Genomic DNA, 12,452 nt, shown 5'->3' with positions numbered 1-12,452 from the left:
GCTAGTATTATAGCACAACAGATGGTGAGTCACTGGTAGACAGCTAAGCATTGACATTTTATTCAGTAAAGGTATCTTCACAAAGCATTTCACAAACCCTTGCTATAATTCACCCATACATCATTAACAGCATGATTTTATATAAGGCTCACCAATGCATCCTTGCTACATTTATGAAAACATGCCTGACAGAGTAATCACTGGCAACGGTAAAATGGCCACCACCTGAGAGGATGACTCAGCAGGGGACACTGCATGTATATACCTGGCACATCTCTGTGATGGTGTCATCAAACACTCCTCCAGCGTCATCAGCCCCTTCTCCGACCAGCTTAACCTTCCATGCTCGGGAGGGCAGACGGAGGTCTGAAGCATTCAGTTTAACTACTTGTCTCGCTATTTGGACAAAGATGGGCTTACACTTTCGTCCTCTTTAAAAGAAAGGAAAAACAGAATGAAATACAACTCTCACCAACTTCCCCAAATCGCCACAAAGGTCACTTGAAGGTATCTTCCCATCATGAATGAACAGACCAGTTTAACAACAACTAAACACTGTGCTAGGCCCACTGTAACCACACCGGGTAGTAACGGAAGTACTATTACTACCCTACTTTACAACCGAAGAAGCTAAGGCTCACGGAGATTCGTTAGTAATAACGTTCACCTAAAACAATGCTAGCTAGTTAGTAAAACATACACACATATGCCAACCTGGTTGATATCCTCTTTACTGTAATTTGAGGTCCATAGTTTTTGCCTTGAACCATGGTTTTTCCTATGGAGCGCACCATCGGGAGGGTGTAGACTCTTGGGGCCAACAAAGGCCGAAGCTGTCCCTGTACAATGCCCCATGTTCCAGCATTATAATGAGATGTACTGTTCTGTAACAGAAAGTAAGCTTATCAGAAATGGCACAATTCAAGGCTTAAAAGAAATGACACTTCCCACTTTTAGAATATGATTCTTTTTGAAATGCACTTTAAAAGCATAAACCTGGGTATCAGTAACTATTAATAGCTTTTTAAAAATATTTTTTCTGACAAAACACATAATTATTATTTTTTAAAAACTTGGAAAATATAGAAAAGGGCACACACATGCACACAAATGAAATCACTCAATCCTACCATATGGAGATGGTCCCATCAACACTTTGATCTATTTCCTTCCAGTTTCCTTCCATGTGTGTAGACATACATTTTTCACATTGCTGAGATCATACTGTTTATATAATTTTCTGCTGCTTTTCTCACTTAACTTTGTATCATAAACATTTCTCCCACTAATTACAAATTTTGCTAACTCTGTTTAGTGCCACATAGCACTCTGTTGCCTGGCTGGTTAACTATTTCTAACAATGATTTGTCAAATCTCTCACATGCCCCTTGACAGGTGACCCAAAGGATTTTTGACCAAAGTTTTACAAACCAATACACATTCTGGCAGGCATGCCTACATATTACAAGTATACATTGCCAGCTTGCTTTCTTCCTAAATTACTGGACTGTTCCATAAAGACAGTCATATTAGCCACATTTACTTTTCTCCCACACCTACCCCTCTATACAACATGGAACGCTCTTTTGTAAGAAGAGCAAGTTTCCTAAATGTCTCGGACTCATTTATATAACAACCCTGACTGTGGTACTAACAGCTGTGTGTGCTTAAGTTTTAAAATCATATATTGGACTTTGTAGAAAATATATGCTTAGCCATTCATACTTCCTCAGATTCGGACAAACCAAAATACAGGAAGACTGAGTCTAGCAGCACGATTACCAATATCAACTGTCCCTAAACCAGCAATAAAAATGCGAATAGAATTCTTGCCTTTTCTACATCTCTTGGGTGTGGAGAGTAAAAAGTATTAGCCATAGGAGAATTTTCCGAAGGTGAAGAGAAAGGCCCTGGGCCCTGGTGAGCATGTCACAGGCACTGCCTCCCAAGCCAGCACGTTACCTGGTTGTTGGGGCTGAGGTTCAGCAGCCTCCAGGAGGAGTACATGAGGTCCGAGAAGTGGTAAAGCAGCCGCAGCCTGGCCCTCGCAGTGTGAATGCTCACCTCCCTCAGTGCCCCATACTGGGGGGGCACTGCATCAGGCAGGCCCAACTGTAGAGGCACTGATACACCTGCCCAGAAAGCAAATGGACACTAGTAAAGGAAAACGCATTGCTTTCATTTTCAGTATTTTGATAAATGTCAAACAGAGAAGCTAAGTGTACAATGAACACCCATTCCCAACACCTAAATTCTGTAATTAATATTTTGCTATATTGCTTTATCACATATTTATCAATTCCTCTGTCCATCAATCCACCTTAATTTTTGATGCACTTATGTTGGTTTTTAAACCATATTTTTTATTTATCATATGGAAACTTAGTTTTTTCTCCTTTAATTTAGTTTCCTATTTAATTATGGGACTTAAAGAGTTCCTTCACAAAAAAAAAACAAAAACAAAAAACTCCAAATTCTTCCTTTCGTAGTAAATAATTGTCATCTTCATAATAAAACAAGGTGTGAGCCAGGACCAGGCAAGCAGTTCTGGAAAAGTGGAAATGGGCCACTTAGCAAAGCCCCCTCTCACACTCACTAGGGATCTGACAGAAAGTGACCACAATGGAATAAAAGATATAAGTGCAGGACTCATGAAGGTTTTTTACTACAAGAAGAGCCCTGTAGAAGCAAAGACTACAAGGACTATATCCATGGTTATCCTCTTGTAAAAATGCACAAAGGAGTAAAAACAAGATATTCAACTTTCTGAGTTTCCTTTAAATAAAGATTTGTACAGCTCAATTCCCAGAGGTATTTTACTACTAATAATAAAAGCTAACATTTATTGAGTACTTTCAGGTGTGTGGCACTATTCTAAGAGCTTCGCACGAATTGGTTCATTTACTCCCATAGCTCTGTACAATAAGTGCTGTTATTATCTTCATTTTATAGACAAGGAAACTGAGTCCCAAGGTCACTCAGTTCCTAAATGGAGAAGCCAGGATTCAACTCAGGCAATGTGGTTCCAGAGTCTGAACCTTGAACCACCACACTGTATACCTTCTGTGCTGAAGTGGAAGTGAAATCCCTCTGGAAGCTGAAGAGGCCCCTCAGCACCTGGAATGGTCAGTGCATGAGCGGCACTGCTTTTTCTTAACTAGAAACCACCTTCTGCTTATTTAGAATCTACTTGGCAGTCTTGCCCTTCTCTCTTAGCATATCTAAGAGAAAAATCTCTGTGGGGAGTCTTTCCCAAGGACCTGTGGCTAAGAAATAGAAAGGCCAGAAAAGAGAATGCTGAGCTCTCAGGCACAAGGTCTCTTCAGGGAAATTCTAGTGCTTTTGCCAACAGACGATGGGAGAAAGAAAGGGCTCGAAGGCCTGGGAAAGAAACAGCCCAAATATGAAGAAATGCCTAAGAATGAAGAATGCCACACTTAAGGCAAGGGTTACATTTGTGGAGAATGGAAGATGGATCTAACCAGGGGAGTACGCAGTTGGGTGTTATGTACACAAATATGATTTTATTTTCCCTTATATCTTTTTTTTAGATCTGTAAGAATCTCATAATAAATTAAAAGCAAAACAAACAACAACAAAGTAGAAAGAGCCCAGCAGTTCTGCTGTGTGCACTGGAGTAAAACAGCAACAATTTTTTTTTGCTGTGCCACTGCATAGATAACATCATGTTTCAAATGGTTAACTGGGTAAAGAATTTGACAAATGGTCTCAGGGCTTTTAATCTTTATTCCTAACAGCAAGCCTTAGAAAGCTACAATTCATCACTTCTTTCATATGTAAAAACATATTTAATGGCTGCCATAAAATTATAAATTTTTGCTTGCCTAAGTGGTACGTTTTCTTTTTTGGGGGTACAGAGAAGGACTGCTTCGTAATGAAATCTTCAGGAGAGTCGCCTGTGGTGAAAGTATTTACTGTGCCGGCAGCACAAAGAGTGCTTTGGTTGTGTAGGGGAAGGTCTGATGGTCTCAGAATGATGCCTGGATACAGTTTGAAACTGGCAAGCAGACAGTGCAGCTGGGTCCTGCTGAAAGAGAAGCTGCGGGAGCAGGGATATTTCCTCCCTCACCTGGTGCTCTTGGAGGGACGGGTGGTGCTGTCCATGCAGCACTGTGGCAACGGCCAGCTGAGATCTGCCGAATGTTTTTCCCTTGCAGAACTGTTACCAGGGTCGGTTCTCGAACATGGTTGGTGTGGCCTAGGCCAAGCTGGGGATAAATTACAAATACACAGAGATTCAATTAGAAAGAGGAAAAGAGGAAGCCTAGATGATGAAATCTTTCTTAGATGGTAGCAAATATAAATAAATTAATATCCGTACCAAGCAAGAGCACCAAAATAATGAAATTAATTGATTTTCTCTATCAGCATGGTCCTCACACCACGACTGTCACCTAAACACTAAGGTATAACAAGCCCATTCCAAACCTAGCAGATGAGGTTTTTTGTGTGTGTGTGTGGGGGGGGGCATTCTTTTCCATTCACTTTTATTTATTTATTTATTTTTATTTATTCATTTTTTTATTGCAGTAACATTGATTTATAAGGTTATATAAATTTCAGGTATACATCAATATTTTGATTTCTGTATAGATTACATCATGTTCACCACCCAAAGACTAATTACAATTCATCACCATACACATGTGCCTAATCACCCCTTTCACCCTATTCCCTCCCCCATTCCCCTCTGATAACCACCAATCCAATCTCTGTCTCTATGTGTGTGTTTGTTGTTATTTTTATCTTCTATGTATGAGTGAGATCACACAGTATTTGACTTTCTCCCTCTGACTTATTTCGCTTAGTATAATACCCTCAAGGTCCATCCATGTTGTCAGGAATGGCCAGATTTAATCCTTTTTTATGGCTGAGTAGTATTCCATTGTGTATATATGCCACATCCTCTTTATCCACTTGTCCCTTGATGGGCACCTAGGTTGCTTCCAAGTCTTGGCTAGTGTGAATAATGCTGCAATGAACATAAGGGTGCATATATCTTTATGCATTGTGTTTTCATGTTCTTTGGATAAATACCCAACAGTGAGATAGCCAGGTTGTATGGCAGTTCTAGTCTTAAATTTTTGAGGAATCTCCATACTGTTTTCCATAGTGGCTGCATGAGTTTGCACTCCCACCAGCAGTGTATGAGAGTTGCCTTTTCTCCACATACTCTCCAACACTGTTATTTTCTGTCTTGTTAATTATAGCCATTCTGACAGGTGTAAGGTGATATCTCATGGTAGTTTTGATTTGCATTTCCCTGAAAATTAGTGATGTTGAATATCTTTTCATGTGCCTGTTGGTCATCTGTATATCTTCTTTGGAGAAATGTCTGTTCAGATCTTTTGCCCATTTTTTTAGTTGGGTTGCTAGTGTTTTTGCTGTTGAGATGTATCAGTTCTTTGTATACTTTGGATATTTACCCCTTATCAGATATATGGTTTGCAAATATCTTCTCCCAATTGTTAGGGTGTTTTTTCATTTTGTTCATGGTTTCCTTTGCTGCGCAGAAGCTTTTTACTTTGATGTAGTTCCATTTGTTTATTTATTCTATTGTTTCCTTTGCCTGGTCAGACATGGTACCTGAAAATATGCCGCTAAGACCAATGTCTTCTAGAAGTTTCATGGTTTCAAGTCTTACATTCAAGTCTTTATTTTGAGTTAATTTTTGTGTATGCTGTAAGATAATGGTCTACTTTCATTCTTTTGTCTGTGGCTGTCCAGTTTTCCCAACATCATTTACTGAAGAGACTTTCCTTTCTCCATTGTATGCTCTTAGCTCCTCTGTCAAAGATTAACTGTCCATAGATGTGTGGTTTTATTTCTGGGTCCTTAATTCTGTTCCATTGATGTGTGTGTCTGTTTTTGTGCCAGTACCATGCTGTTTTGATTACTGTAGCTTTGTAGTATATTTTGAAATCAGGGAGTGTGGTACCTCTAGCTTTGATCCTTTTTCTCAGGATTCCTTTGGCTGTTTGGGTCTTCTGGGGTTCCATATAAATTTTAGGATTCTTTGTTCTATTTCAGTGAAAAATGTTGTTGGAACTTTGATAGGAATTACACTGAATCTGCAGATTGCTTTAGGAAGTATGGACATTTTAACTATGTTAATTCTTCAAATCCACGAGCGTGGAATATCTTTCCATTCTTTGTGTCTTCTACTTCTTTCAACAATGTTTTATAGTTTTCAGTGTACAGGTCTTTCACCTCTTTGGTTAAGTTTATTCCTAGGTATTTTATTCTTTTTATTGCAACTATAAATGGGATTGTATTCTTAATTTCTCTTTCTGCTACTTCATTGTTAGTATATAGAAACAGAACTGATTTTTGTATGTTGATTTTGTATCCTGCAACTTTAACCATATTCATTTATTATTTCTAAAAGATTTTTGGTGGATTCTTTAGGGTTTTATATATATATAATCATGTCATCTACAAATAGTGACAGTTTCACTTCTTCCTTTCCAATTTGTATCCCTTTTATTTCTTTTTCTTGCCTGATGGCTCTGTCTAGGACTTCCAATACTATGTTGAATAAAAGTAGTGACAGTGGGCATCCTTGTCTGGTTCCTTTTCTTAGAGGGATAGCTTTCAGTTTTTCTCCATTGACAATGATATTAGCTTTTTATATGGCCTTTATATGTTAAGGTACTTTCCTTCTATACCCATTTGATTCAGAGTTTTTATTATAAATGGATGCTGTATCTTGTCAAATGCTTTCTCTGCATCTATTGAGACAATCATGTGATTTTTATTCTTCATTTTGTTAATGCAGATGAGTCTTAATGAACACATCTTTGATGAACACATCCTTCCACTTCTGGAGATGAAATAAATTCTTGGAAAGTTAAAAAAATAACAATGTTCTATAGAGCTTTTACTTAAAACACATTGATTTGTTGATTTTTAACATGGATTGCCTGTATAACAATACATAGTTATAAAAACATACACAGAAGCAGATTCTCATCTCCAGATCTCTGTTCTTAGGGTCTGACAGGGACACTCCGTGTTTTAGCAGCTAAGCACCTCAACATCACTAGGGAAGATCATGTCAAGGTCCTGTCAGGGACCTCCGAAAGGTATCTTCAATATTAACTTCCCTCTCATTAAGACAATATTCAACCACGATGAAGAGCAGCTTCTTCACCTATTAATACAGTGATCAGGAGACCAAAGAGGCAAAATGAGGCTACAACGAATAATATTGGACCTTAACTTGAGGGCCTCTCGCTCTAGGGGCAGCCAGACCCATAGAGGACTTATGGAGGAAGGGAATGTGGCTCTGCATGTGGGGCTGAAAGCCACTGTAGTAGCAGGCATCTCAGACATCTCCCACCAAAGTCTCTCCCTCCTCCATATACAGAGTAGGCTGAACACATCACCACTTGAGTCTTTTCTCAATTCTTAAAGGCTTATATATCATATTATTATTATACAGTTTACTCCTCTGTATAATGGGGGTGACAAGACTTCCTACATGAACACAAATATACTTTGTACACTGTGATATTACAGAAAATAAAAGCATTGTTTCATTCTTTCCATTTTCCAGATCACCTGATACCCTGAGGATCTAATCTCATGTATTACTGTAGTAAAAATGATAGTAGCAAATACTTAATAAAGTACTGCTTACTATGTGCCAGACACACACATATACTCAGTTAATCCCCTTAATCACTTTACTGTACTGTTAGATTTTTTTTTAAACCATGATATAATATTTACTTGGCCATAATCAAGAGAAAGAGATGCACAACTGGACTCATAACATAATCAGTTCTATGGCAAAGTGAGGTGCTTGAGGCATTGTGGTAAATATCATGAGTTTCCTAGCTTATCCCTGTCCCAAATGAGGAACGTTGTCAGATTTCTAGAATATGAGAGCAGCAAGAGAGAGATATATATATTTACCTGTCCTTCTGAATTGCTCCCCCAGGCATATACATCTCCATTTGACGCCAAAGCAAGTGTGTGCTCAGCTCCAACTGCCACGTCCTCAATGACCACTCCAGCCAGGACAGGAATTTGCTGTGGTCGATTATGATTGCGAGCACGCCCCTCTGGCAAGCCTATCAAGCGATCTGAAAGAATAGCAAGAGGAAATTTATGGATGGCATGCCACAGTCCTTTTAAATTTTCTAATGAGTCATTTAAATTTTATGGTGGAATGGCAATGACATATATAACTCATTAGGACAAAGGCTTCTATTCTGGTAAGGTATACTGGATTCTGAGTGAATAATATGTTTGAAGCTGTTTCTTTGCAAAATGTCAGTCTCCTTATTCATAAAAATAAATATAAAATTAGTAGCTTATTTCAAACCAAGAGGCACCTCCAGTATCCTCATATTTGAAGACTGGCATGTAGTTAACAAAGGCCCTAAAGTTCTTGTATTCTAAGAAAAGACATCATTCAATCTGTCTTGTGCTCAAACTTCCAGCCAACCTCCCCTTCCCTTTGCTGCCAAACTTCTAGAAAGTACGGGCCACTCTGTTTCTCCATGTCTTCTAGGCTTGTTTGACTTGGCCACCTTCTATTGCCTAACATCCACTCTCACCACTGCACTGAAACTGTATTCTCAAAAGCTTTGAGAAGCTCCTGTTTACTGCAACAGCCTCTTAGGCCCCATCCTACAGAACTCCACAAAACTTTCTGATAATATGGCCTCAGCTCCTCCTGCTCCTCAGAGACTCTGCACTATCCTGGTTCACTGGCTACCTCTCTCTCCACTCCTTTCAAAGCGACCTTTCCCAAGTCCTCTTCCTGTGCTCATGTGCCCTTTACTCACATTCCCTAGAGTTCTGTCCTCATGTTTTTTATGTCTACACTCTTTCCCTGGGTGTCGTAGAGGGATTAACATGGCTTTAACTACTATCATTATGAGTTATGCAAACCTACATCCCCATAACCAATCTCTCTGGAGTTTCATATCCAAATCCCCAATAACTTGATGGACATCTCCATACTAGAGTATACGGCCCCAATTCATTATGACTAAAACTAAGCTCCTTACCTCTTTCCCCCAAATCAGCTGCCTATCCTCAGTCAGTGGCATCAATGTTCTTCCAAGACTAGAAACTTCACTCATGATTTCCTGCTTCTTCCTCTCACCTGCCTCACAGACCCCTGTCACTATGACTTGCCAAGAGATTCCACTTAAGAAGGTGAATAATTGCCAGGGAATCCCACTGTGGATGCTTGGATCATGAACCTACTCAAGATTTGAACCCTCAACGCCTATGAATTCCTAAGACCTGAACCTCTAGTCCCTGGAAGGGCTGGAAAGCGAGGTAGAATCCGGAGGCGCTCTGGTGGTCAAGGGAGTGTTCGTGACGGCATGGTGGAGGCAGCGGAAAGGAGGAGGGGAAGGGCTTTGTCAGGGACTCTTTTAGCAAGAGTGAAGGCTTTGGCATGAGGAGCCATCAATGGGGTGAAGTGTTGTCCTTATGACAAAGAGCATAAAGAGGAGCAGAAAAGGAGCTAATGAATGAAGGTTATACTGGACATTCATCACCCAGAACAAAAAATGACTCAATTTGGAGCACTTTTTAAAAAACTGGAAGGCAAACGTTTCTATAACACATGTGTAACCAAAACAAACAATATAATGCCAGGAAAATGCCTTACCTTGACCAAAGGTATACACATGACCATCTTTGGTCAACGCAACAGAAAACTGAGTTCCACAAGCAACTTTTTTAATTCCAATTCCACAAAGGACATCTACTTTCTGCAAAATAAAAACGTCAGGCACATAGTTTAAAATGGAAAAAAAGAACTCTTGAATTTGCCTACTGGCATGTATAAACTTAAAGATCATCTTCTAATAAAAATACTAATAGTCACCTACCTGTTTCCACCCAAATCCACACTTCTAAACGTTTTCTCATACTGCTCTGCAAACTAGCTGAATTCGGGGGAGGAAGTAAGCAGGGGTATTTGAATAAAATCCCCAGGACCCCATGTGAAGTGGAAACATTTCCTCTGGGCAACAGAAACCAGAAGAAGCCTGTGGCCTTTTAAAGAACACTGCAAGACCCTGTAAAGCCATGGGCTGCTCCGAGTTACTTTTTCTGCTTTCAGAGGTAAAAATAATTGATTTATGGGGGCTGGCCCCGTGGCCGAGTGGTTAAGTTCGCGCGCTCCGCTGCAGGCGGCCCAGTGTTTCGTTAGTTCGAATCCTGGGCGCGGACATGGCACTGCTCATCAGACCACGCTGAGGCAGCGTCCCACATGCCACAACTAGAAGAACCCACAACGAAGAATACACAACTATGTACCGGGGGGCTTTGGGGAGAAAAAGGAAAAAATAAAAAAAAAATCTTTAAAAAAAAAAAAAAAAAATTTGATTTATATGTTCCTCAGAGAGGATTTCCTGGCTTTGTGTACCCCTAGCTGAATATTCACCAGTCTAGCTGTCAAGAGGTCACAGACTATATATGATGATGAATCTAGAGTTGAAAATAAACTGAATATTTGTCAATCATGCTGCTTGTTAAATGTGTTAGGAAAACTCACATAAAAGAATTGCATAAGTGGTCTTCTGCAGAGCCAAGAAACCTTCTATAATTTGAATAATAGCTTCTAATTGATTTGTTTATGCACTCTAATTTCCTATTACTTTTCAAAAGGAGGTGCATATTGTATAATTCAGTGGTATTATTATCAGCTTATTAGCTGAAATGGCAGCTGCAAGCAAAAGGTTACAAAAGATTGTCCATGGTTCCCTCCATAAGACATCCTGGAGATGTTTATAAATTTTTCTCCTCTACACAGGAGGTAGTCCTACAGTGGCCAGCCTGTGTACAGAGACAGAGGCTTATCCTCGCAGAGCTTTTACATCCAATTTAGCTATTAATGGCTTATTTAAAAATCAAGATTTAGTATGCTGAACATTTAAGAATAAGCAACAGAAGCTTCTCAACTTCATTAGGAATTACCAAAAATGTTAAAGGTAAATTATTTCCAACTAAAGAAAGGTACTAACATAGATAAAAACTACGTTGTCTGAAATCCTGGATTAAAGACAATACTGACCTGAGGTGAAGATTTTGCAGTGGAATTTCCTAAGCCTAATTTTCCATAGTCCCCATCTCCAAAAGCCCACACCATGGAGCCATCTGTTGACACTGCCAAAGTGTGGTTTAAGCCACAAGCAACCTGGAGAAATAACAGGGTGTTCAATAAGGCAAATCATAATACCTAAAACACATATTCCTGTTTCTGAATCCTTTTTCTCTACTTCAGTGAAAAACTTGCCTATGTTTTCAAAGATTTTTATTAATTTCAGGGCCTTCTACATATGTTAACTAAAATGTGTCAACAAGAAATAACTCCTAATGTCCACACACACAAAAATGACTTTTTTCCCCAAGTGAAATCCTTCAAATATCTGTGGCTAACTCAGAATCAGAGAGCATAAAAGACAGAGAAAAAGTACATATGACTCAAAACTACTCATTCATATCAAGGAGTCTAAGGAATGATACAGAAAAACATAAAAATAATTTATTTCATCTCCTTGTTAAGAGACAGTCGCAAGGTCTATAGGACAAGGACAGTTACTGCTTAAGAGCAGCAGCTATCAATGATGCAGTTCAGCCGTCTACTTACACGCTACCAGACAGGAGTCACAAAAGTCTGTACTGTTTAAAGGGTCTATATCAAGTTGTATCAGTACTTATGGGGGGGTTTTAAAATATTCAGATCCTGAATTAAGGCTTTCATTTGTTTGTCAAGTCTGACAAACAAACAAATTGACTTAAAATGTGAATTTTCACATAGGGAAAAAATCATGAAAAATGATCAAGTAGGCCAAACAAAATGTACATAAGGTTAAGTACAACTGGTGATTCCTTTCTTCCTGACAGGATTGCGTCTAAGTGCACACAGAGGAAACAAGAAACTGATCAGATAGAACGCATTATTGACTTGTTCCATGCCTGTCCAATCTGATATCCCTCCAGTGCAGTCACTCTCTCTGGAAGTTTTTTGTTCGAGGTGTTTCCAAGACCCAGACGACCGTAGTCTCCATTCCCAAAGGTAAACAGTTTGCCATCTGAAGTCACCACTGCTGAGTGCTTGAAGCCACAAGACATCTACAGACAGAACCAAGGAGAAAAAATTCTCTAAGAGGGCATACTAAGAAAGAAATAAATCAGTCCTTTTTGGCTATTATATAGTAAAAAACTTTAAATAAACTTCACTGACAACTCAGGATCTTCAAGACCGGTGTGTCCTATCTGCACAAGTGGCCCTCCTGTTGCCCCCAGCCTGATCTACCTCATCATCCTCAGGAAGACCAAGCTCAACAGCACACCTGGGAAGAACTGTTGCTACTCTTCAGCTGTGTAGCAATAACCTAGACCACATGAGATAGTGAATGGGGAAATTCTTTGTAAACTATAAGGTGCTATGCAAT

At 39.4% G+C, this 12,452-nt stretch overlaps 1 protein-coding gene across 16 annotated transcripts in view; it reads right to left on the bottom strand.

Moving 5' to 3' along the window:
- The window catches only part of HERC1 (HECT and RLD domain containing E3 ubiquitin protein ligase family member 1), a 203,903-nt gene that overhangs the window by 8,609 nt on the left and 182,842 nt on the right, over window positions 1–12,452 (bottom strand). For all 16 annotated transcript variants that reach the window (XM_070500325.1, XM_070500306.1, XM_070500355.1 and 13 more), the window contains 8 exons: window positions 11,974–12,129; window positions 11,069–11,191; window positions 9,659–9,761; window positions 7,942–8,111; window positions 4,091–4,229; window positions 1,963–2,132; window positions 715–884; window positions 266–431 (listed from right to left, as the gene is read on the bottom strand). In XM_070500325.1, the coding sequence (XP_070356426.1) occupies window positions 266–431; window positions 715–884; window positions 1,963–2,132; window positions 4,091–4,229; window positions 7,942–8,111; window positions 9,659–9,761; window positions 11,069–11,191; window positions 11,974–12,129 (1,197 nt within the window). The remainder of the gene's footprint in view (window positions 1–265; window positions 432–714; window positions 885–1,962; window positions 2,133–4,090; window positions 4,230–7,941; window positions 8,112–9,658; window positions 9,762–11,068; window positions 11,192–11,973; window positions 12,130–12,452) is intronic.

The sequence above is a fragment of the Equus asinus genome, chromosome 2, assembly GCF_041296235.1.
Source record: "Equus asinus isolate D_3611 breed Donkey chromosome 2, EquAss-T2T_v2, whole genome shotgun sequence".
Taxonomy (NCBI): domain Eukaryota; kingdom Metazoa; phylum Chordata; class Mammalia; order Perissodactyla; family Equidae; genus Equus; species Equus asinus.
The sequence above is the reverse complement of the archived record's forward strand: the minus strand, read 5'-3'. Positions and strand labels throughout refer to the sequence as shown.